General features: G+C 39.1%; 3 protein-coding genes and 1 long non-coding RNA gene across 4 annotated transcripts in view; 2 read left to right on the top strand and 2 right to left on the bottom strand.

Moving 5' to 3' along the window:
• The window catches only part of LOC133527625 (cleavage and polyadenylation specificity factor 73), a 33,037-nt gene extending 22,736 nt beyond the window's left edge, over window positions 1–10,301 (bottom strand). Inside the window, exons 1-6 of the mRNA XM_061864708.1 lie at window positions 10,093–10,301; window positions 9,805–9,868; window positions 8,816–8,913; window positions 8,244–8,372; window positions 6,998–7,175; window positions 6,466–6,555 (exon numbers count right to left, since the gene is read on the bottom strand). Coding sequence (XP_061720692.1) covers window positions 6,466–6,555; window positions 6,998–7,175; window positions 8,244–8,372; window positions 8,816–8,913; window positions 9,805–9,868; window positions 10,093–10,166 — 633 coding nt within the window. The 5' untranslated portion in view covers window positions 10,167–10,301. The remainder of the gene's footprint in view (window positions 1–6,465; window positions 6,556–6,997; window positions 7,176–8,243; window positions 8,373–8,815; window positions 8,914–9,804; window positions 9,869–10,092) is intronic.
• LOC133527633 (uncharacterized) overlaps window positions 1–26,720 on the bottom strand; it is a 110,520-nt gene that overhangs the window by 57,229 nt on the left and 26,571 nt on the right. The gene's annotated exons all lie outside the window — the stretch shown is intronic.
• Window positions 10,425–13,772, top strand: LOC133528007 (protein KRI1 homolog). The gene is made up of 3 exons (XM_061865246.1): window positions 10,425–11,960; window positions 12,503–12,672; window positions 12,876–13,772. The coding sequence occupies exons 1-3, from the start codon at window positions 10,518–10,520 to the stop codon at window positions 13,708–13,710; spliced, it is 2,448 nt and encodes an 815-aa protein (XP_061721230.1). The 5' UTR covers window positions 10,425–10,517; the 3' UTR covers window positions 13,711–13,772.
• Window positions 17,941–21,205, top strand: LOC133528008 (small ribosomal subunit protein uS4). Its single transcript, XM_061865248.1, has 4 exons — window positions 17,941–18,090; window positions 18,772–19,000; window positions 19,293–19,479; window positions 21,011–21,205. Exons 2-4 carry the CDS (start codon window positions 18,778–18,780, stop codon window positions 21,183–21,185), a joined length of 585 nt encoding a protein of 194 aa, XP_061721232.1. The 5' UTR covers window positions 17,941–18,090; window positions 18,772–18,777; the 3' UTR covers window positions 21,186–21,205.

Below are 26,720 nucleotides of genomic sequence, written 5' to 3'. Positions count from 1 at the left end.
AAAAATACATTGGGAACGCAATGGAGATTCAAAATAATAATCATCCGAATGGCGGCGACGTGGTACGCCACCCGTCACGTCTCGTTTCTCGCGGGGGCGACAAGCGGCTCACGGAGAGCCGCTTTGCTACGCTGCAGGGGCGGCGCCTCCATACAACTCGATTCCCACCGGCTTGCCTAAAATTTATTGCTACATATACCAAACTTATAAATCATCATTAAAATTAAAAATATATCCACATTGAAAACACTACGTATTTACATTACCTTGGAATTGATAACACGATTTACTAAAGCTTCACGAGCGGGCGCGCAAAGTCAAGCTAGTTAAGCCTAAACTTGACTATTCATTCATAAGACACTACACGGATACGAAAACTCACACACACACTCATAAAGTTTGCTATAGAGAGTCCGCGCGAATGAGCTTCAAAGCAACTCGGTCTTGTATCGAGTTATTCATTTGAATAAAAACCTTAAACGTAATAATTAAGGTTTATATTGGAAAAATGCACACACACATTCATAAAGTTCACGCGAGTACTGAGGGGCCTACCGCGAACCCCGAAGTACGCAAATTGCGGGCAACTTTCTCTTTTACTCCAATCATGGTGTAACTAGAGTGACAGAGAAAGGTGCTCGCAATATTTGCAAACCAAGGCGTTCGCGGTAGGCCCCGTAGTACACGGCCGCAACAACGTCCGTTATATTAACATGCTGCTTTATTTGAATTTAAACTTTAAATACAAACAGGTAAGATTTATATTAGAGTGTAATGTTTCACAATTTTGAATCGAGTGGCGTTTGCCGCGCGTATGCTTAATATTGCCATACAAAAACATTGAATGAATAAACGGGTAAAATTGTATTGTATTTTGCTATAATTAATACCAAGGTTTGTAAAAACCTTTAAAAAAAGATACATTTTTAACTTATGTAGTTTCAATTTTTGTAATTTGATAACGAACGTTTCTTCAAAGAAAGTTCTGTTTGAAGGTTTGTAGTAATAGGTTTTAGAATTCGTGGGTGAAAATGGAATAATGTTATGACAACACTCCCGTCTCGGTTGTTCCCAAGGCTTGTGTTTTTATGTGATTTTAGTTAGTTTTGTGCATTTTATATATTATGTTACTAAACCAAAACCAGTAAAATTTTGTGCGTATAAGTGTTGGATATTGTTCGTAGCGCAGGTGTTTTCAAGGGACTGACCTTGTTTTTAGGAAAAGGTACTTTCTTTTATTTTACTTATGGCCGCGTTAGTCCACTTCGATTGTTGTGTAGTAGATTATTTATTAAATGACTCATTTCGCTCTTGGCTAACAGACTTATAACTGGTCACTGCCACTCCCCGTGTTGTTTTCCACGCGGCAAAGCCGTCGTGGGTGAAGTGACCTCTCCACAGACACTGCATCGCCTGGGACACAAGCGAAGAGACACAGGGCTGCCCAAGACCTGTGACTCTCTCTCGACCTCACCGACTGGGTCCGCGGGAAAGACAAGTCGATACGCGCGGAGTCGGATCGGCTGCAGGTGCATAACGGCTGGCACCGAGCCGGGTTTGTTTCAAGTTTTCCTTCTCTATTGCTATCTCTTCCGTTAAACAGCAGGAGGACCACGTGCAGGCGAGACAAGCGGGGCACTAAGATATTGTTCGTACCCCCCCCCCCCCCCCGGCTAACAGAGGAGTTTCTGTAATATGACTACCTTTGTATCCTGTCTGTGGAAACCTGTAATTGGCTTCCCTGATACATATTTATGTTAACCTAGTTTTAGTTTATTAAGCTGTTGGTTTTCCGAATAAAATAAAATAAAATAATAATAATAAATATTTGATTCCATATTCGAAGGAATTCAAGGCCCGAATTCGAAGATTTATAGTGAGCCCCCGCGACGTCCGATTAAACACAGAAATGGACTTAAAAACTCAGTATAAACTACTATATCAAAAAATATTGTTAACGTTTTAATTCAAATAGATTCCCGATATCGATCATTGAATAAACTCACTTTCTTGGATTTATTAAACAAACACAAATACACCCAATATTGCAGATTATTCCCCGATGAAAAAATATCCGATTTAATGAACGAGTTTCCAAATGTTTTCAATTTCACGGCCTTAAAAAATGAATTAAATGTTATGTACACCTCGCCAAGTCTAAATACATTAGACGCGTACGAACTTTATTTGTACCTCCACAATTCATCCTTGAGGGACATATTCTCGCAACTTTTAACTTTGTGTCACATTTTTTTGACTTTTCCCGTATCGGTTGTATCCGCGGAAAGATCGTTTTCGGCCTTGAAGCGCATTCATACCTACACGCGAAATTGTCAAAAAGAAGAAAGATTGTCAAATTTGGCCATAATTTCAATAGAAAAACATTTACTGCTAAAAATTCAAAAACGTCACGAATTTTACGATAGTGTTTTGGCTCATTTTGTTAAAAAAGACCGCAGAATTATGTTACAATACAAATAGACTGTTATTTAAAGCCTAATTCAGAAATTATCATTTAAAAAAATCAATCAGCTTTCAACCTATTTTCAGTTTAGGTAAATGCATGTTTTTTTTTAATAAATATTTAGCGTTAGCAAGAGGTGTTGAGACTGTTAAGTCTATTACGGCTAGAACACACGGACGCGGATCCGCGCGCCGTGGCGTGGCGTTGTGCAAACGAGACATCGCTATGTAATGACCATAGCGCTGTCTCGCTCGCAAAGCTTTACGGCAGGGTTGCTGGTTTCGGTTTAATAATGTGCAAGATAGTTTTTAATTGGTGTTTTTTAGCTGGTGATTTAAGCTTTGCTTTACTGATTTGGTCATTTCTTATTTCATTAAAACGTGTAATCCTTGTGTTTTTTAAATAACGCGTGGAACGTGCAGGGATTAACAAAACCTAAAAGTAGTTTTGATGATATTTGCAGGTTTAGTAAACGCACGTTATTCTAAATAGGTGTTTAGGGTTTGAAAGACGTGTTGAGTCTATTAGGGCAGGTTTCGGTTTAATAATTCAATAATAGGTTTTAATTGACGTGTTTTAACTTGGTGATTTTGTTTCACTAATATGGTCATATTTTAATTAATTTACATGTGTAATGTTTGTATTTTTTAACCAACGTGTGTGCTGCTTAATTCACCGTTTTTTTTTGTAAATAAGCAAGTTGCGTTTGCAAGAGGTGTTGTCTATTAGAGCAGGTAGTTGGTTTCGGTTTAATGATGCGCATGATAGCTTTTTAAGTAATGATTTTTACTCGGTATTTTAAGTTTCACTGGTTTGGTGTTTTTTTATTTAATTAACATTTGTAATGCTTGTGTTTTTTTTAAACTAACGTGTGTTACGTGCTGGGATGTGAATGCTGTTCAAAAGGCTTTTTTCAAAGCCGCTTTTGTCATACTCGATATACACTGTTTACGTGAAGTCAGTGATGACTAGTATGGCAAAGGTGGTTTATGCACTAACTGCAAAAGGTCGCGCCCAAGGACACACATAGCGCACGCTTCACTTTTATCACGGAAAAATAAGTACATAATGTCAAGGTAAGTGTTTTTTTTTGGTCCGAGTTGCCTAGCCAAAATTTCCACGCGCCGCTACTGCTACGCTGAATGTTGGAGGAGGAATGGAAGAGAAATTAAATGAGGTTTTGCAGATGATGGATGAGAGAAAAATTGATATTTTGTGTGTAAATGAGACGAAACGGAAAGGATGCGATACTACCCTGCATGGAACCTACAAGGCGTATTGGTCTGGGGTACCTAGTTCGGATCGCGCCTGTCAGGGAGTCGGTATTGTACTTTCCGCAAGAATGGCTGAGTGTGTGAGAGAATTTGAATGTGTGAATTCTAGACTGATGTGGATTAGACTGAAAGTGGGACTGATGCGCATATTTGTGGTAGGCGTTTACGCTCCAGTAGACCAGGGTGCGAGGATCTCACAGTGCGTTCAGAATGACAGGCAGATATTTTGGGATGAACTAAGAGAGGTTTTGAAAGTATGTAAGGGGAATGAAAGAATGATTTTGTTAGGTGATTTCAATGGCTGGGTAGGAATAAAACGGGACGGATTTGAAAAGGTTCTTGGAATGCACGGTGACAAAAGAGTAAATGAGAATGGGAGAAGCTTATTAGAGATTTGCCAAGAGTGGAACCTTTGTGTAACAAACACGATGTTTGACCACAAAAGGATACATTTATACACTCGTGAGGCGGATAATGTAAGGAAAAGTGTGATTGACTTTGTGATAGTGGATGAAAGAATTAGGAAGAATGTTATCGACTCCAGGGTGTATCGAGGGTCGGGTATCCATACTGACCACTTCCTGGTGATGTGCCGATTAAGAGGCTTGTTTAAAGGATGGCGACAACGGCCCCGTGCAGTTACTGCAGATTTAAAAAGAATAAAAGTGGAGAATTTGCAAGATGAAGGAGTCAATGATGAGTATAAGAGTAGATTAAAAACCGAATTTGAAGGTATGGATGAGATTAGTGAGACTGAACAATTGTGGAATAGTTTTAAAAATAAAGTAGTAAGTGTGGCAAGTGAAGTATGTGGAGTAAGTAAGAGGCACAAAGGAAAAAAAGGAGAAGAATGTTTGGTGGGATCAAGAAGTGCAAGAAGCAGTGTGTGAGAAGAAAAAGTTGTGGTTGGATTGGTTAGCCACAAGAGCTAACCAAAGAAATCACACAGCTTCATTTGACGAAGTCAGTGAAGCGAAAAAGGAATATAGAAGAATGAAAGTGTTAGTGAAAGAATTAGTCGACAGAAAGAAAGGCGAACAGAAAGATAAAATGGAGGAAAGGCTGTCTCAAGATTTCCAGGCAAATATAAGTTTTTCTGGAAGTCCATTCGTTTGGCCAGGGTAACACTCAGAATCCTGAGCTAAACTCAATTAAAGACAAGAATGGAAGATTAGTGAATGAGGAAGAATGTATCTTAAAAAGATGGAAGGAGTATTTTGAAAGTTTGTTTGATAGAGAAGAGGCAAACACGCCAATTTCGGATTTGAATGAAAGCATTGAATATGTGTCGGAGAATGAAGATAGTATTAGCATGGATGAAATTGTGAAAGCGCTGAAAGGAATGAAATCAGGAAAGGCTGCAGGATATGATAAAGTTTCTGTCGAGATGCTGAAAGCTGGACAGGGCATTGTAGCAACTCAGATGTATCGCCTTTTCAATATGTGCTTTAGAACCGGCCAAGTGCCCAGGGACTGGTGCAAGGCTATCATTGTACCTCTTTACAAAGTAAAGGGATCACAACTGGATTGCAAAAACTACAGAGGCATTAGCTTACTCAGCGTCGTCGGCAAATTGTATGCAAAGATATTGATTGAAAGAGTAGTGAAAGAAACCGATGAGGAAGTATGGGATGCACAAGCGGGATTCCGAAAGGGTATGGGATGTACGGATCAAGTCTTTTCCCTGCGATGCATAGCCGAAAAGTATTTGGCCAGAGGTCAAAAGGTCGTCTCATTCAGGCACTGAAATCGCTCTATGAGGATTCCAGTGCTTGTGTGAGAGTAAACGGATCGTACACTGAGTGGTTTAGCATCGAAAAGGGTGTTAGGCAAGGATGTGTAGCGTCACCGTGGCTGTTTAATCTATTCATAGACAGTAGTATGCATGATTTGAGAAATGATGAATGTGGGCTGAGAATGAAAGGTTTACTCGTCAAATGTCTTCTTTACGCTGATGACCTGGTATTGCTGGCGTCATCGGGTGAAGAATTGCAGGAGATGGTAACTAGAATGCATAGATCTTTTGAAAGGAAAGGAATGAAAATAAATGTGAGCAAGACGAAAGTAATGGTATTTGAAAAGGGAGAAAGTATGACAAACTGTGAAGTTTTGATTGGTCAAGAAAGAGTTGAACAAGTGAAAGAGTTTGTGTATCTGGGAACACTTACACATATGTATGGTAGCGAAAGTTGGGTATGGCAGAAGAAACATCAGAGTCAAGTGAATGCAGTGGAAATGAGAGCGTTGAGAAGTGTGTGTGGTGTAAAATTACAAGATAGAATTAGGAACAGTGTGATAAGGGAAAAGTGTGGACTGAACGAAGATGTAGTGACAAAAATTGAGAAAGGTATGTTGAGATGGTTTGGACACGTGGAAAGAATGAGTGAAAGAAGGTTAACAAAGAGAGTGTATAAGGGAGAAGTAGAAGAGGGAGTTGGAAGGGGTAGACCTCGGCGGACTTTCTCTGATCAAATCGGGGAAATCCTGAAGAAAGGCCAGGTCAAGAGCACCCTAAGCCGACGAGCGTCTATGAGGAATGTCATGAAAGTGAAGGAAGCGAAAGAGGTATGTCAGGATCGTAGCAAGTGGAAATCCGTGGTCTCTGCCTACCCCTTCGGGAAATAGGCGTGATTATATGTATGTATGTATGTATGTAAAAATACAGCATAGGTTCTATAAAATGTCCCTAAAATGCACATTGTTTGTCAAATGAACAGTTTAACTCACAGTGATGAGTACATCTGGATGCACGGTGGGAATCTCAGCTGCCATCAGATGCCTGTCCTCCTGCCGCGAAAAGTCTCCCGTGTACAACACCTACAAATACACAGAACAGCTTTAGACATCAAATAATATTACTGCAGTTTGTGTTATCCTGGGTGCAAAAAGAGAAGAAAAAAATATTTACAAAAATATGTAGTATCTCATAATAAATATTATTTTTGTTTACATTTAATTATCGTATCTTTTTAGATACCTAATTTTTGCTCGTTACAAGTCCGATGGATGACGATCGTAAAGTCTGAAGGACGTTCCTACCCTAACATTTTATGTTGTCGAACACCGTTTGGACATCCCAGGTACCGCTGGAGACTCAAACTGCCTGTACAAAGCAGACAGAGAGACCTTTCTGGCCATCATTAGCGTCGAAGGGCAAGATCACTTCGCGTCTGTGTCGTGTCGCGACTCAACAGTAAGTAGTAACTGTAGAATCTTGTGAAATACGAGTACATTAGGAATAAAGGGTTTTAATACTAACCTTGACGCCTGCAATCTCAATCATGAACATAGCTGCGCCCAGCACATGGCCAGCGTTGTACGCCCAGAAGCGCACACCCCGCACGTCTTTCTCCTCGTGGAAGTTGACCGTCTCTATGCGGTCCATGGAGCCCTCCAGGTCCGACTCGGTGTACAGCATCTGCTCTGTTGATATGTTGCTGCAACATTACACATTTCGTTAATGTTTATTCCAATTCATGTAAGTCACAGCTGTTTAACACTTGTCTCTAGAATAGGTAGGTACAGGTACAAACTAGGGTAGAAATAGAATCCATATATGTATTTTGGACTCTACATGGTCCTTACAAAGCCTCTGAATTACGTGAAGGCAAGATTGTGGCATCGAGTCGAGCTCCAACTATTCAACGGACCTTCTCCAGTTAAGCCGTGGGTCATCCAGGTTGGCGTAGGGCACATCCAGCTACGTGCAAGTTCTCATCGCGTCCCAGGAGTCAGGATCCACGACGAATGAGCAAAGCAGCGACGGACACACAGAGGATCCCATTGCAGAGGGAATGTTAACTTTATAGTGTTAGACCAAGCTAAGTTGGCACCCAATTTGATAACCCAGGCTGTGCAAGTGTTATTTTAAACATCCAACTTCTATGAAATTATGACGTTTAAATAACACTTGCAGTCTCGGCTGTTAAAATCGCTGCCAACTTAGCTTGGTATAACTCTAGCCATAATAAAAAGGCTAATACTGCTACTTCGTTCATTGAAATCCAGTAGTTTAATTAAACCCATTCAGTACTTTCTTTAATTAAAATCCATTCAATATTTTAAAAGGACAGAATTCAATGGAAAGAAAATAAAAATATGTATTATAAATACAATAAAATAGCCTTTTATTTCTTGCGAAATTTTAACATTGTTGTTTAGAGTTAAGTCTTAAGTTTGCTTATAGTTTTTTAATGTTAGTTCTAAAATTATTTTAAAATGAATTTTAATATGTAGCAAGAAGGAGTTTTCCACTTATCTCTATCTTGAGCTATTCGCATCCAGTTTTGACCAGCGATATTTTTTATTTCGTCTTCCCATCTAGTAACAGGTTTTCCTATACCCCGTTTTCCTAGTGGCCCTTTCCATGACGTAACATTTTTGGTCCGACGCTGGTCCGTTATTCGTGATACATGTATTACGTATTTTAAATTTACAAGGAAAAACATTTATGTGAATGAAACAATTGCGCCATAATGGTGCAACAGTTGATGAACAACACCCACCTGACTTTGATGTAGTCAGAGACGAGCCAGCGGTAGATGGCCTTGGTGGCGTGCGTCATGAACACTCGGCCTTTGAACGAGGTTTTAGTGAGGAACCATGGCAGGGCTCCACTGTGGTCCAGGTGGAAACTAAAAATAATCAATAAATAAATCATTGTTTCATTAAGTACTAAATTCTGGAATCTCAATCAGTTTTGTTAGACATAGTTCGTGTCATCCACAATGAAGCACAGATTTGTCAAATCCAACCTTTAATAACATGACATCACTAGTCAAGGCATGCATCTTCGTGAATGACACGATTCTAATCATAAGCTGGATCCACACAGAGCGAGCATACTCGCGAGGCAATTTCCTCACACACAAATCAGCCAGTGTAGACATGCCTCGGTGCGCTCGGGCGAGGAAAACGCACGCGCCACCTCGGCCTAGGCACGTCTACATTGGCCGGTTTGTGCGTGAGGAAGTTACCTCGAGGATATGCTCGCTCTGTGTGGACCCGGCTATTGGTCTGCATTGTGGGAACCTTAAGAAGCTATTTCCTCCTAAATTTATGAAAATTAACAACTTACTGTGAAATCAGAAGAAGGTCAACTTCATCTGCCTCTATCAGATCCACAAATGGCAGAGCATCCATGCCTGATAGCCCCGGGTGGATACCACAGTCCAACTACAAAATAACACATACAAAAAGGTTTCATTAATGTTGGTATGGGAAAGAGCAGCATATAAAATGTATTGCAGGGGCAACCCTCATAGGGACAAGACATTTATACACGACTGACTAATCTTCTGATTGGCTTCACTTTTTCCACTCTACATTGGAGGATTTGACCACTGGAGTTGCCTTTAAGAGTGTACCCCTCGCCAAAACCTCGGCCAATGGTCATATGGATTGTATGGACTGACATTTATTTGACATGGGTATTTCTATGTTATGTACAAATAGCCATACATTTGGTGTGCCCCTTCCCCACAAAAATTGGCAGACTGCGTTGTACAGAAAGTTCCAAACAAGGCGTCTCCAGTTGTTAAATCCTCCCAAGTGCTCCACGGATCTTCAATAAGTGCACAAACACAAGTACAGTCTTCCCTTAACCTTTTGTATGTATGTATGCCACTTTATTGCACATAAACAGGTTAACATAAAACAGATAAAACAAAACCAAAAAAAAATGCATGCATGCTTTTATAAGGCAACGGTCTCAAAAAATACCAGTGTACATCATCTTTTAGTATTTTATTCTTGTACACAATTTTCAGGACTATAGATTTGCTATGAGGCTTGAATTGGGGCTTTTTTCAGTCTTGCCCGTTAAAGGGGTATAGACAGGCTTCTTCACATTGACCTTACTTTTTGTATTGTTTGATTGGTAGTTGAGTAGTAAAACATATGGTGCCAAGAAAACCCCAGGCTACAAGCCTGAATATTCATTACTTCACCGTAAACATGTAGTTTAAATAGAAATGTAACTTAATTATAATCCAACTTGATAAGATAAAGAAAGCATATCAAAACTTGTCAAAACAAATGAAGTAATAAAAGTCTCTTTAATCTTACCATAATTTTCTTTCCTTTAAATTCCAGCATAATACATGATCTTCCAACTTCCTGGCCGGCTCCCCTGAAATCATTGACATTTTATAGTTGCTAAAAGGTAACTTCTTTCCTTCACAATCATATGAAACGTTTAAGAAACGTTCCTAAAATTGCCACGATTATTAGAGATTTAGGCACTTTTGACGTTATAAATATTTGAACAAAGGCATATATCGCTTTAATTAAAGCCAAACAACTAATATAAACAACAATGAAATGAGAAATAGGTAAATAAACATGATATTTTACAATGGTCGAATTGTAAGCTGATCACTTTCCTCCAAGGGCCCCGGGTCGGTGCCCTTTCTCGGATTTGTCGTCATAATTTATAAATTGCTTAATGCACTTAATGAACTATAAAGCACACATTTAACACTTTAAAACTTAGCTTTCTTATTTAAATGAGCTAATTGATAATGAAAACAACACCAAACCGGCAGCTCAACTCAACAATCGACATCGACAGCGAAATAGGTTATGATATGGTTATGATTATGTTGCCACAGCAAATATCATGCTGAATTGAGCGTTTTTAAATAAAGCTGGAATAGCTTAAAAACTGTAAACGTCAATGTGACATTTTTTTACAATCATGTTTAGCATGCAGGATTTATACATGAGTTTATTTTATTGGTTATAAAATGTTGTAAACTGAGTTAATATATATTGTAAACATGCCGAAAAAAGCATTATTTGACGAAGACTCCGAAGAGGAAGTTACACTTAAAACCGAGAATGAATACGCTAAGAAATACGACTCGTGGCGTCAAAAAGAAGAGCTTCACAAATTGGAGCAGAAGTACGGCCCTAAAGCGTTGAATTCCGACGCTTCACTGTCTTCAGATAGTGAAGACGACAGTGACGAACCGCCAGAAGTATCAGAAGAAACGGAAACACAATTCCTGAAAACACTAGCATTTTTAAAAACAAAGGATCCTCGGATCTATGATCCTAACTTCAAATTTTTCGATACTGAAAAGAAAGAAGAAGAAAAGAAGCCAGAGGTGAAAACATTAAGTTTTGCTGACAGTGACGACGATGATGATGATGGAAATATATTTAAAGTGGAAAAGGCGGCTGAAGTTAAATTAACAGAGAAACCTGCTGAAACAGAAAATAAGACGGAAAAAATAAAAGATTTCCTCACAGGTAAGGCTGAGCATATCAATAATCCTGTAGAAAGGGATCTAGCTCCCCTAAAGGCACTGTGGTCAGACCCAAAGTTGAATGAGGGGGAAGCATTCCTTAGAGACTACATCCTGAATAAGAAGTACCTAGAAGATGGGGATGCCGGCGAGGCAGGTGACAAGATTCGTGACGACGCAGACCTGGAAGCTGATGAAGCCATTGTGGAGGAACAGGGTAAGTTTGAGAGAGCCTACAATTTTCGCTTTGAAGAACCAGATGAAGAATACTTGAAGAGATTTCCTCGTACCATGAACTACATTAGGCCCAAAGATGACCGCCGCGCCAGGAAGAGGGCTGAAGTCAGAGAGAGGAAGGAAGAGGAAAAGAAGAAGAAAATGGATGAAATTGCAAGAATGAAGGCTCTCAAGCTGAAAGAGATTCAAGAGAAAATTGCCAAAATTAAAGAGGTAACTGGAAACCAAGATTTAGCTTTCAGGGAAGAAGATATGGAAAGTGACTTTGATCCTAATGAACATGACAGAAGAATGAAGGAGATATTTGATGAGGAATATTATGGTGAAGTGGACAATGAGAAGCCTGTGTTCCCAGACCTGGATGAAGAGTTAGAGATAGAAAATTGGGAGAAGTATGAAGAAGAGGAAACAGCTGAAAATGAGCCGCATTGTGAAGATGACGAATTTAACATGGATGCAGATTATGACCCAAAGCAAGCCCGGTTAAACCTGCTAGAAGAATTGCAGCAAAACATGACAAAGAAACGTAGAAACCGAAAGAAGAAATCCAAGTTAGCAGAGTTGTTGACAACTGAAAAGCCTAAGTTTGTGCCAACAGTGGCCGACAAAACATATTCCCAGTACATGGAGGAGTTCTACAAGATGGACTGCGAGGATGTCATTGGTGGGGACTTGCCCACCAGGTTCAAGTACAGAGAGGTGGTGCCTAACGACTATGGGCTGACTATTGAAGAGGTATAACTATATGGTGTATAACTATTGACGACCGGTTTGGCTTAGTGGGTAGTGACCCTGCCTATGAAGCTGATGGTCCCGGGTTCAAATCCTGGTAAGGGCATTTATTCGTGTGATGAGCATGGATATTTGTTCCTGAGTCATGGGTGTTTTCTATGTATTTAAGTATTTATAAATATTTATATATTATATATATCATTGTCTAAGTACCCTCAACACAAGCCTTATTGAGCTTACTGTGGGACTTAGTCTAGTCAATTTGTGTAATAATGTCCTATAATATAATATAATATAAATAAAAACTATAAAATGGGAAATTATCATACCCCAAAAAATACACTTTTTTTACATTTCCGATGAACTAAATTTCGACAATTCTGCAGGTATTCATGATATTGAAAATTTTGTGTACTAAGAATACGACAAATCTGATCTCACTAAAAACATAACAAATGGAATTCAAATAATATTATCTTATAGGAAAACAATTAATATGGTAAAAATACAGGATTTTATTAATGTTCAAACTTTCTTCATTTCAGATCTTGTTAGCAGATGACAAGGAGCTAACACAGTGGGTGCCACTGAAGAAGATTGTGAAGCACCAGCCAGTTAATGTAGAGAAGGGAGAAGTCAAGGTGTACCGGCAGAAGGCAGCTGACAAGCACCTTAAGAAGAAAATTTTGCCAAGCTTGTTTAAGGATCTGCCTGAGTAAGCTATGTTTTGTTATCCATCTATTTATGAGAGAGTATAAAATAATAGGGTTTAGTATACTTTTCCCCTTACAAATAAAAACAGGTTGACATTAAAAAATCTATTTACAAAAACAACTCTCTAAGTAAACAGAAACAAATAGTAAAGTTCAAAACATATACTTATAAATTTAAAAAGTATTTTAATACTTTATATTTCAGGGAACCAGAAATAGTTGTTCCTATTGAAGCAGCTAAGAAAAAAAAGAAGAAGAAGAAAAAGAACACTAATAAAGAAAAAAATAGTGTAAATAATGACAATCAAGAAGAAATAGAACCCAATGATTTTATTACTAATGATCCTGGCACTTTGCCAACTGAAAGCAGCAAAAAGAAGAAAAAACACAAACATATGGAGGACAATGTAGAAACGGAAAATAATCCTAGTAACATAGCAAATGATAATGCAGTTCCCAAAAAGAAGAAAAAGAAAAATAATAGCAATTCAATCAATGATGTACAAGACATTGAATCAAATCAGGATGAAACTAATATTAGTAATGTGACTGAACAAAGTGAGAATAATTTTAAGAAACAGAAGAAGAAACATAAAACTGAGCAAAATAATTCTGAAAACAATATTGATAGTGTTTCAGTCACCTTAGAATCCAAGCAAAACAACCAGAAACTGGACAAGTCAGAAAGGGGTAATGCTAATGAAAATCATTCTGGGAAAGCTAAAAAAAACAGAAAAAACAAATCAGATGCAGAACAGAATACACAGAAACAACATTTAAAACGAAAATTAGAAGATACTGCAAGTAATAATCCAGTACCACAGAAAAAGAAGAAAAGGAAAAATAAATCAGTCAATGCCAATGTAAACAATTTGGAAAAAAAATCAGACAAGAAAGGTTTAAATGTACTCAAGAAGAAAAAGCAAAACCAATCCAAAGCATCGGATAATCCTTACAGCAATTTGTCTGATGAGCGCCTGAAAGCGTATGGATTGAACCCTAAGAAATATAAAGGATTTATTAAGTATAAAAAGTATTAAGTCTTTTTTGTGCAACTTCTTATGGTTTAATGTATGTTATCAATAAATAGTTATACTTGTTATATTATTCCTCTTTATTCGTTGAACATCTTAGATTAGGTTTTTTTGTGACATGAATATAAAGGTAATTTTTTAACGCGCGTTAAAAAAGCGTTCGTTCGTATGAGGCCTATGGATACTTCATTAATCAAAATCGGTCTAGATTTTTTTTTCTTTTTTTTTTTTCTTTGTATGGTCTTGAGGGCATCGGTCTAGTTGTTTTCTTGTTAATGCGCCAATTACAGCCACACTTCCCGATTTCGGGCCTGATAATAGTTTTCCGTTTCACGGAGCACATCGTTAACAATATTTGAAATGTAAAAAAAAAAATGTTCATATGCAAAAATATTAAACATTGAACATTTTTGGTAATTAGAAACAAAGTATTTGAGTAGATTTGGTGAAAAGGAAAAATACTCTTTCTCGGGCCTGATATAGTGTGGATGTAATTGGCGCTTACGGTTTCTATTTATCGTATTCGTATCGTATTTCTTTGTAAGTAAATTGAAAGCAGCGCCAATTACATCCATGCTTCCCGAAATCAGTCAGGATATCGGGCTTGATAATCGTTTCCCTTTTCACGGAATATCAGCACATCGTTAACAATAGTTAAAATGGTAAAAAATGGTGGAAAAATATCAAACATTGAACATTTTTGGAAATTATAGAAAATTGTAATTTATTTTACAAGGAGGCAAAGTTGTTGTGTAACCGCTCGTGCTAATGTTGATACCCGAGCAAGCGAAAGATTCCAAAAACGAGCGTAGCGAGTGGTTCCAGAAGTGGAAACTTAAGCGTTGCGAGGGTTTCAAGCTGTGCCTCCAAAGAGCGTTTTGGGCGCGAAAGCAACTGTCAAAATATATTTTGTTAATTTAACATATTTAAAGCCGTTTTTAGTATAAAAGTTGAATTTTAGGGCAATTTTTATTTAATATAGAACGTAATACATGCGTTTCGAAAAATTAGAAACAACCCTGACGAATTTCAGTTTTCGCGGTAGCCCCCCTGCAGCGTTATCATCAGAGAGCATATAATCACTACGTTTTAGTTATCATGGTCGCATTTTTATCATCTGTCACTATGCCTGTCACTTTCGCACTTACATACTTGTTAGAACGTGACAGACATGGTGACAAATGATAAAGAGCCGACCATATTAGCCCTACTGGACTGACATTGGGCGATAACGAGTGTTGTTTTTATGTGGTTGTACTTGTACAGTGCATACATCTAGGCCGCACGAGCAAGTTTCATCTCCGCAACTTTTTTGTCTCTATCCCACTTTCATATTAAGTACCTATAAACTTAATATGAGAGATTTATTTACTCACAAGAACGGTTTACACCAATTACACTTGCTACTAATAATACATTTATCAGCATAGAGATAAAATAATTCTCTCTCTTCCTCCTCGCGTTGTCCCAGCATTTTTGCCACGGCTCATGGAAAATAATATAGATAAAATAGTTGTGGAGACAAAAGTCGCTCGTGCGCGCCTAGAGTTAACTTTTTCTCAGCGAAATAGATTAATCTGTATGATCTCGACCCCAACCCAAAAAAAAACTCAAAAAGTTCATTCAAATAATTGGCAGTCATATTTCAATTCCAAAGTCTTAAAAACAAAACTTTGTCTATGACATTAGTATTACCAGTAACATTTGAATTTCAACAAATATGGGTAAACGTCTAATTTTTTACCACAAAAATGTAACCTAGAGAAGGTGTTCAGGATATAAAATCGTATATGGCTGCACTTATACATTTGGTTTAATTATTGCATTGCATTCTGGTCTATGCCGGGGCATCTTAACAAACTCACCATATTTTAAAAATGTATTACGATATATTTAATTTATTGGGGAAAATTATTTTTGTAATCTTGTAACCCAATTCATTTTCGACTTGAAAACAGTGTTGCCAACTTGGCATAAAAAATGCCAGATCTTTGTCAGATTTTTGTCTTGCCTCTGGCAATTATTTCGAACTTAAGGTTTGCGTAGTGTGTAATATAACATTTGATACTTTTGTATTTTTGAATACATGTATATAAAATAATATTTTTTGCGGGTCTGTGATGAATTTATTTTACTTGGCTTTGTTTTTGATATTTTGAACTTAGGGTCAGTCCAGAGTTCCAGACGGGATGATCAAATTCAATCGAATTCAATTCGTTTAATACAGTTGCGAATCAAAGCGAGGTTTATCAGGCAAAAAAATCCAATAGGGTTGTTTCCATCCAAATCTTAGGGCAGAATTGTATCCCAATAAATTCTTTTGGATTATAAGAACATGTTAAACTACTTTTAGGGGACCTGTAATGACCATATTTTTGTAAATATTGAATTTAAAAACCTTTGGCACACGTCACGTGACCAAACTCGAAACGTCATTGAAGATTCTATTGACGTCACAACTCTCGTCAGGCCCGTTAGGGCCAGTTTGTACGCCAGTATTTCTTGCTAAGATACGGGTCCGGGATACCTCACTGTGCGAATGCGGGTTCGACGAAGGCACCGTAGATCACATTTTCTTTTCTTGTCCGAGATTCATTTACTCTTTGTATGATGTGCTACCTGAAAATATTCCACGACCTATAAATTTCTACTCACTTCTCACTCTAATGGACCCGCCTCTAACTTCTATTCTTATTAAGTATATACAGGAGCATGGTATAAAACTTTAATTTTTACTCTTACTATATTTCTATCTATCTATATATTTTAATTTCTATGTTTTTTCCTCCATTTCATCCGCTATGTTGCTTGCCTTAACAATCTGTCATCCGCTTTCCGCTCTTTTTTCTAATGTTGGTATTATGTCGAATGTGTCATGTCATGTGTTTGTCTGTGTTGTTCATAATATTTGTTTGTTTTAGGTTCCCAGTCTATCCTTCCACAAAAATAAAAATTAAACCGAACATTCTCTGCTCACATAAGTCAAAAGTCCACACCTCGACATTGGCAGAATCCATCTTGCTAAATTAGCGAGGAGTAAAAGCCATCTATGAAAAAAAAAAATGTTTCAAACCGTAAACTGTGACGTTACACAATTTTCAAAGAGCGTTTTGGGCGCGAAAGCATCTGTCAAAATATATTTTGTTAATTTAACATATTTAAAGCCGTATTTAGTATAAAAGTTGAATCTTAGGGCAACTTTTAGTTAATATAGAACGTAATACAAGCGTTTCAAAAAATTGGAAACAACCCTATTGGTGTTAATCCCATCTAGCGTCCGCAGTTACACACGCACACAATTTAATCACTAATTTTAGATTTATAGTGACATTCGAGAGCTGCAAATTAATAAAATGCCCCCAAACGCACATACTAATGTCGAAAATTGGGTTTCTTACGTCAGCATGTTATTATGCCATATTTTAAAAATGTTAACATATTTTCGGCATATAATACGTACGGCGTAATTACTAAGGATCTATTTATTAGAATATACAAGTCGTATCTCCGTCCTTTACTTGAGTATGCTTTTCAGATATGGTCCCCCTACTTTAAAAAGGACATCACTTTGCTGGAAAAAGTACAGCGAAGAGCAACTAAAATGGTTGCTTCACTGAAAGACAAGCCATATGAAGAACGGCTTCAGGAATTAGGTCTTACAACATTGGAGGACAGAAGGAAGCAAGCCGATCTTATTGAGACATACAAAGTCTTGTCTGGACACTACAATGTTCCAAATATTAAAGACCTATACATATCAAGCCAGAATGTAAGGTTAAGAGGACACTCTAAGAAACTAGTCAAACCTCCATGTGCTAGCAACCCTAGGAAACACTTCTTGCCAAATCGTGTAGTAAATGTGTGGAACTCTCTACCAGAAATTGTTGTTAGTGCACCGTCAGTGAACTCTTTCAAAAATAGACTAGATACACATTTTAGAACATTAAAAAGTGCTAAATAAACACAAGTGCTGCGATATACACGCATCAGCTCCAAGAGCTGCTAGTGTATCAAATAAAATAATAATAATAAATATAGGGACCGTGCGCGTTGGAGGGTCTGCCATCTTGTGGCCCTGAATCGGAACCATAAACATGCACATGTACACGTCACGTGTTTTCTTGTGCATAGTAGGTTCTGCCTTCTTGTGGGCTACATCGGAACAAAAAACATCACATTTACGCCTCGCGCCAAAAATCTGACGGCTCCTGTGCTGCCTCCTACAGTTCATGCACGCTCCCTATCCTAGACACAAGTCTTGTATTATTTCAAAATCCGAGTTGGTAACACTGCTTGACATTTTGACATTGACGTTCCTGCCCTGCCAGCCATAGCCAATATTACTTTCTTTCTGTTTTGATCGACGAGCCGTGCTGACGGAGCGAGGTGAATATTATATATTTTTTCACTTAAAATTAGAAATAAGTAATGAAAATAATTGCTAACTTATTTGTATTACATAATATGCACGCTAATTATTGTAATGATTGCTCGTTTCTGTGATGTAAATGGATTTCTGCGGCATAACCTCAAAATTATCTGTGGGCCTTTGAGTAGAACATGTCGTTATTCTATTTATTGACGATCATGTATGGACATAAAGGCAAAAGTAACGTCACGAACATTGATCCCCAAGCGTACCACAGCTCCGGCTCGCCGTTGTCGGAGTAATTGCGTTTGCAACGGTTCGTGGCTACAAACTCCCCCAAAAAGGGAATAAATTAGATGTTCTAAGTTGATTTTTGATGACTATTTCTGTGCCTTTTAAGTTGACATGTCGTTATTCTATGACGATCATGTCGTCCAGGAGGCAATAGCAACGCCACGGACATTGATTCCCAAGCGTACCAGCAACTCCGACTCACCACAGGAGTCGGAAACGGAATATTGCGTTTGCAACGGTTCATGGGTACCAAACCCCCCCCCCTAAAAAGAAGTAGCTACTTTTACTTTCTATATCTACCTTGTTCGTTTACATCTTGATCATGTTTAAAAAAAATACATGTGGTCCATGATAGCACATGTAAATGTAACCTAGCATTAACAATATTGAATGTTCATTCCTAGCTCGTCATGGTGAACAACCGAGTGCCTTCGGTCTTCTCCAAGACCTATGTCACGCCCCGGCGTCCCTTCGAGAAGGCGCGCCTGGACCAGGAGCTGAAGATCATCGGCGAGTATGGACTGAGGAACAAGCGTGAGGTGTGGAGGGTCAAGTACACGCTGGCGCGCATCCGTAAGGCTGCCCGTGAGCTACTCACCCTGGAGGAGAAGGACCCTAAGAGGCTGTTTGAAGGTAAGATTAAATTTGTATTTTTCGATGCTCCATAGATATCACGTTATGTTGATCCTGTTGTTTGAAGTAAACGCATGTGGCATAGTTTGTTAATTCAATATAGAGAGAGAGCAATCACTATCCCACTAACCTTAATTACGTATTCAAGCACTAAAATTGACTCAATGATGATTATAATGACACCTCTTGTCAGACAAACCTTTGTTGATACCTTAAAAATATCTGACTTAACTACATCCGAATCTCAAGCCCCCCATCACACTAAAAACTAACATAAGTTTATAATTGCCAGGCAATGCCCTCCTTCGGCGTTTAGTTCGCATCGGAGTGCTGGATGAGAAGCAAATGAAGCTGGATTATGTGCTCGGTCTGAAGATTGAGGACTTCTTGGAGCGCCGCCTGCAGACCCAGGTGTTCAAGGCTGGTCTCGCCAAGTCCATCCATCATGCCCGCATTCTTATCAGGCAGAGACACATCCGGTAATTATCTCAGTTTATCAAAATTATTAGTTGTCATTAATTTTGTAAACCATAATTTTTCAAAGAATTATCATGCAAGCGTAGACAAATAGTATTTGCGTTTGCAACAATTTGTGGCCACAAACCAGAACTCTAAATGTGATGTGAAATTTAGCTAGCTCATTTTAATTACTATTATTTATGTGTCAACATGTCATATATTTTATGAGGATTGTGCCTGAAAGGGAAAAGCAATGCCACTCACTGGTGTTTTGATTCCCAAGTGTACCACAACTCCAATTGTCTCCACTGGTGTTTGAGTATTTACGTTTGCAGGGTTTGTGGCTACAAACACGTGCAGTCTGGGCCTGGGCGATCAAAATCACTCGACTTAGCTTAAGGTCATTTAAAAATTAATTGTTGCATTTGGATTCATACTTCAAAGAAAGTATGAGAGCTTGACATAATCGGCAAACTAGTTTTTATTAACCAACTTCACAATTCCTTGGAACTTTTTTTTTTTCATATTTAATTTCTTCAATACACATTAACAAATATTGTTGTAGTGTTTTGTTATAAATTTCTCATAAAAGAATTATAACACAGGTGAATGAGTAGCCCGAGCTGTGAAGGCTTGGCTTGAACCGCACTTACACTGTTATCATGAAGACCACTTGGTCAGCCTTGTGTTGATTTCAATGTCTTGAAATGTTGTCTCTTGTAGACATTATGCAGGTAATGTATGACTACTTTATCAATTATTATTTTGCACACAAAAATAATGGAAGGTTGGTAAAAGATTACTTTATGAAATCCAACAACCTGGTCTAGTGGGTAAGTGACCTATGTAGCCGATGGTCCTGGGTTCGAATCCTGGTAAGGGCATTATTCGTGTGATGAATAAAAATATTTGTTCCCAAGTCATGGGCTCATGGGTGTTTTCTATGTATATAAGTATGTATTTATCTATATGAGTATGTATGTGTGTATCATCGCCTAATACCGTAGTACAAGTAGCTTTGTTTAGTTTGGGGCTAGGTTGATCTGTGTAAGATACCTGTAATATATTTATTTATTAATTATAATTATTTAGATTGTAATACCCGAATTCACGATAGTTTTTACTTAGCATTGTCTAGGTTTTCTAGCAGAGCTTTTGGGGGTCTGTTGAGCAGCCTAATGTTAAAACTATGAATGCTGTCCGACTGTCCAATCCTGGAGACCAATTCAAACCATTTTGATATTTTGTAATAATTCTCCCGTGCGTCTCGTTATCATTCGCCAGTTCATGTACGCGTGAATGATATAACAAACAAAATGACGGCGTTTTGATGTCAAATTATACGTTTTAATTGTCCTCCAGGATGAAGACTAGGTTTTATTAGGATCCACTCCAGTTACCATACAGACTTCTATAAAAACAATATGCTTAGGTTGAGGCACATCCTCAGAATCAAACGGCTTCACGTGGCAACTTCCTCTCGAGGCGGCGGCGGCGGCGGCTTGTTCTGTGTGCACCCCCAACCTTGACGATACGCTTGTTGTTCCGCAGCGTGCGCAAGCAGGTGGTGAACATCCCGTCGTTCATCGTGCGCCTGGACTCCGGCAAGCACATCGACTTCTCGCTCAAGTCGCCGTTCGGCGGCGGCCGCCCGGGCCGCGTCAAGAGGAAGAACCTGCGCAAGGGCCAGGCCGGCGGCGCCGCCAACGACGAGGAAGAAGATTAAACAATAAAATACTTCATCTACTTTTTCTCTTATTTCACTCACATACCTAACCTACCTAGACTTACCCTAGATTTTGAGTCATATTCATATTATATGACCCAATATATGGACTCAAATAGTCTTGTTACGGTTGAATTTTACTGCGACACAGATTTTGATTAAATTTACATATCACTGATATCACCAAGGAGCTGGAGGACTACGTTTTGTATTTAACCCTTTTCCAGGCATAGCACGATTCATCCACTACACATATGCGTCATTAGAATTGCAACTTTAGCATTCCGATTTAAGGTTCAAATTAGATTACTTTCGCTGGATTAATTGGAATATATTTTTGGGAAAACCTTTTAGATTAGTGCGGCCTGGAAAAGGGTTAACTAAATTGAAACTGAAGATATGTAATTAATTTCACATCTAGTATATCTACAAAAAACTTGACATCCACTCACTTTGAAACCACTACACACGTGATTACATTGTGACGTGATAGACAGTTGAATGGGCACGAAGGGCAAACAGGCCCTCGTGTAATTGCTAGCTAATCTCTGCAAAGGGTTAGAGCGCAGAACCCACGTATGGGCTCAGTGCTCTGCGGGCCCAGTTGACCACCAAGGGATAGGGCCGTGGCACTTGCTCCGCCGTTTAGTTATTTTTGCTTTAGTTATTCTGTGGTGGCGATAAGCTTTTATAACGGTGGTGCAGGTATATAAAGTAAACCGCGAGTCAGAATGGCGGGTGTACCTAAATAAAATTAAATGAAAACCATACCACATTTTAGTGTACCTAACCGCCCACGCCGCGGCGCCGTGGGCCCGGTCGAGGCGGTTTATCTACATCGCAATACAAAAATTTCACGAGGCGGAGCGGTACCTCGCCGCTACGTGGGTTCTGCGACTTACCGCGGAATGAAAGATGAGCAGGAAACACGTACCCCCCTGCATAGACACCTCTCTCTGCAGCTGACTGTACATATGTTTTACACCAAAAGAGCCCTTGAGGCCTACTTTCAGAATAAATTTTTGAATTTGATATTTATGAAGTCGATTCGGGGTCTTATGCTTCTATTCTAGCCCGAATGTAACGCTTGAGACAAATTCCAATTCCCGTCTGCGCCTGCTAAACAGAGTATTTTCTGCCGCTCGCATTTGAATGTGTGTGTGTTGGAGACAGTAGTATACCTAATATCAATAATATGTGTTGGAGTGAAGGGAAAACCAGCTCAATTCTGATTTCTGAAAGGGATGTCCGGCTGTTACGGGTACATAAGTATGACTCAGCACTAATGTGTGTAGGCAAAAGTATTACGCATACATCAAACCAATAAGTCATACATAGGTGTAATGCATAAGTACCCACCTAATCAGAGATATCGATATGTTATCAATATCAGTGGGAAACTACATAAACATGCGCCAAAATTATCATATCGAATTCAAGAGGAGTGCCAACTGCGCGTTTTGGAGTTCATATCCGGTTTTTTTTTTTAAGTATTTGATAGCTATTTTTATTTAAGTGCAAAATCAAGACTGAGGTAAGTGTCCCCATGGTTTTTGTGATATTATCTTATATGTACCTTTAAACGAGCAATTCTTATATGGTTATATTTCAGGGATCTCGTAACGATTTCGATGAAATTTGGTAATGAGGGTTTTCGAGGGCGAAAAATTGATCTGGCTTGGTGTATCTCTGGGAAAAGGCGCATTTTTGAGTTTTTACATGTTTTCTGAGCAAATCTCTGTCTCCCATAACATAACACGTAACCATGATTTTTACTCAAATTAGAAATCCAAAAAATATATTGAAGATTAAAAATGCTCAAAAATATTTAATCATGCCTCTATTGTCACGACGTAACAGTACATTTTCAGGTATTTGAGCTGGTTGACCGCTCCGAGAAGTAGGAAATATCTCGGGGTCTAGCCAAGATAATTGGTATCTTGTATTTGCGCCGTAGCTAACAGAACGCTGTCTCTATCACTCTTCTAAATAAGTGCGACAGAGACATTTAGCGTTTCGTTTGCTACGGCAACTGGCTAAGCCTCCGGATAGCGACTTCTATTTAGTTCCTATTATGCTTTTCAGAATGGGTCTCTGCTGGTCCTGTTGCTGCTGGCCGCCGCCACCGCCGCATCACCACGGCCCGCCGCACCACCACGGTCCAGGCTTCGGCCCCGGCGGCCCGGCGGGCTTCGGCCATGGCCCGGGGCCGGGCGGGCCGGGCTTCGGCCATGGCCCGGGGCCGGGCGGGCCGGGCTTCGGCCATGGCCCGGGGCCGGGCGGCCCGGGCTTCGGCCATGGCCCGGGGCCGGGCGGCCCGGGCTTCGGCCATGGCCCGGGGCCGGGCGGCCCGGGCTTCGGCCATGGACCGGGGCCCGGAGGACCGGGCGGGTTTAGATAAAGGATCTACCAAACGCATTTATTGATAGGACACTTTTGTGATGATTAATCAAGGTTGAAATGAAGTTGACATGTAGTTATGTGGCTATAGGTAACAGGTCTTAGTAACTTCGAGCACACCCGACTTGAAGATCTTGACGCCAAACGTCAGCTCCGAAAAACTCAGCCCAAGCCCTCCTACCATTACACATACAACGCACCTGGGCAGCTCTAGTCGTGTTGCCGGACTTTTAAAACAAAATTTGGATTCGCAAGCCACGTCCGCGCCCATGCACGTAATAGTTAAGACCCTTTTTATTTGTCAGGATGTCGCCGTCGACGGATACGTCTGGGAGGACATCATCATCATCATATAATTGTAATGCACCTAATTAAAAAAGAACCAGAGAGTTGCCAGTGTCACCACAGTATGAGTCGGACCGCGTCAAGTTGCCAAGTGTAGTCATTAGTCAAGTATTATGGCACTTTGAAGGGTTATGAGATAAATGTACAAACTGCAACACTTAACGTCCATCGGTGGACATTATGCCTTTTGTAATAAGGTTCATCGATGGACAGCTAGTTAATTAACAGCGTGGGAGATGGTACCCTACAGTGCAAAGTTAGCGTGGTCGGAGTCTGCCACAATTATGCCCCATTATGCATAAAAACCGTAATTTAGGAAATTCAGTATGATTTTGTAATTTATGCAATGAATCCGAGAATTTATATTAATTGAATGAGGTTTTTTTGAGGTTCTCATGCCCTAAAAGAGGTCATTGTTGTTCTATGAGGTGTGCAGAGAGTGAAACGTTTCTGTATTAGAGCATTTTAGTTTCCAAGTACGATTTTTTTACAATAAAAAAAAACTATGAAAGTTTATGCTTAGGTAATCATGTTTTTTTTAACACATGCATTTTACTTTCCTCTTATTCGAAATGAAAAGTAGAGTGTTTAACTCGGGTGAAAGGCATAATTTCAACCTCGAATTATTGGCGACCTCCGCTGAAATGAGTGCCTTTCATCCCTTGGTTAACAATCTACATACAATTAAATGTCACATACGACTGTTATGCGTCGTGGGCCACATGCGTTTTGTGTACATACGAACAGGGCTGTTTTATTTGTTTTTTAGTGTAAAAGTGAATAAAAACTATTTTGATATAAACTATGTATTATTTACAGATAACTTATTACAATTAGGTACTTATTTTTATTTATAAATTTTATAATCACGATGATAATTTAAGTAGGCCTGAAATTAAACGAATAAAAAAATATAGCATTTACTCGTTCGCTATCAATAAGTATTTGAATTTAAAATACATCAGGCTTTATCTGTCATACAGATGTATTAAAAATCCAAATACATATAAGTATGCACTTCTGTAAACTTAAATATCAACAACAGCCGAAAACGTGGTACCTTTTTACTGATTATGCAGAAATCAGGAGCATTCCATGAAATTGTCTACCGATGTCCCATACAAACGCGAATTTTGTGAAGATTTGCAGGTACAATTTCCTTTTCTGTGACTAATGGTCAAAAATACGCACAGAGAAATAATCGTCTGCTTTAAACGCCGAAAAAAAGTCGCTATACAGGAAATAAGGGCACAAACACAAATCACGCGAGGTTTTTCGGCTACTTTTTGACCCCCCCGTCCCCCTTGGTGATATTTGGTGAGCAGTGCCGGATTAAGACATTTTGATGCCCTAAGCATTTCTAGACTATGGTGCCCCCTCATCAAGAGTACATTGAATTTTCTTGTTAAATTGAGTGACGTTTATTGCCGCATTACTGCTGAGAATAGAATTTTCAATCCAACACATCATTTTATCACGGAAATTGACAGTACTGCAGCAGTAATGTTCCAACAGTATGTAAGGTCAAGTGTTAGCAAATGTTGTGCTTCGCATAAGGCCGGAGGCGAGCCAACCAATGTCCAAGTGTGAGAAGACATAAAAGGCATAGGCCGTTCTCCGCACAGGGTTTTGCAACCTCTAGAGCTTTCCTGCGAAGCTCATTCATGTGAGAGCAAAGGCAGAGCTTCAGTAGGAGCTTAGCCATTAGGGGACTTAATAGGGTAAGATTTAAAATTACCACTGACCCGATGTTTCAAAAACTGCGTTGTCCCCATGGTCTCGGAAAAGACTGGGTAAAGTCGACATCAGTATCTTGACGTTGGAGGTAATTTTAGAACTTAATCAAACGCGATTAAGTCCCGTTTTCTTAAATAATAATATGTCACAATTAGGCCAATAAAATCAGTTTTTTTTTCGAATTTGGTCCTAAAATGCGTGTAATCCGAGTTTGCTCCATTCCTGGAGGTGTGCATAAATGTTTCCTCTTTTTCAGTTTTTTTGCTTGAAAATCGAAAACGGTACGTCCGGCGTAAAATTTGTTCTAATTATGATTAAAACTGATATCTGAGGATCCGAAATGTAATTTAATTATGTTCTTGTAATAAAACATTGATTTATTGAAGGTATGATGAGTAATATGTATTCCTAGTCTAAATTGTATAAAAAGGTCGACATTTTTTATTTTTGGTAAAATCATGTTAAAAATCCAAAAACGCGTTCTTACCAGTGTCTAATCCACGAACTGTCCTATGTCCTTCAAAATCAAGTGGTTTCGAAAGGAAAAAAATATCTCCTAAGAATCCCAAAATGTATGCCCCCTGGGATGGAGCAAACTTGGATTACACGCATTTAGAATGAAATTAAAGTATTAAAACATTTTCCAGCTTGCTGGGAATTAATTCCTCAAAACGCTATTTTTGGATTTAATTTGATTGGCCTAAATCGTGAAAGTTTAAATCAGTGTTTTTAAAGGCAAAGTATAAGGCTGAGCTTTTCATAAGGCTGAACGCGCGGAGCGTTCGATCTGCGCTTACGGATGAGGCATGGATGAGGCCAAAGGTCGAGCTGGAAGAAAGCATTTGAATTTGACTACTGGCGAGGTATGAATGGCTGAACGTCCGGAGCGTCCGATCGCGGTGGGTTATCATACAATACAACTGATGGCGAGGCAGGGGCGTAGCTACCGCCGTATCTGCCGTATCAATTATACGGGGCCCCCGGGCCACGGGGGCCCCCAACGTACGTTTTTGTGAGAAATCTTTACCCTTCCTAAGGGCCCCCAAACAAATT

This window comes from Cydia pomonella, chromosome 18, assembly GCF_033807575.1.
Source record: "Cydia pomonella isolate Wapato2018A chromosome 18, ilCydPomo1, whole genome shotgun sequence".
Lineage (NCBI taxonomy): Eukaryota > Metazoa > Arthropoda > Insecta > Lepidoptera > Tortricidae > Cydia > Cydia pomonella.
The sequence above is the reverse complement of the archived record's forward strand: the minus strand, read 5'-3'. Positions and strand labels throughout refer to the sequence as shown.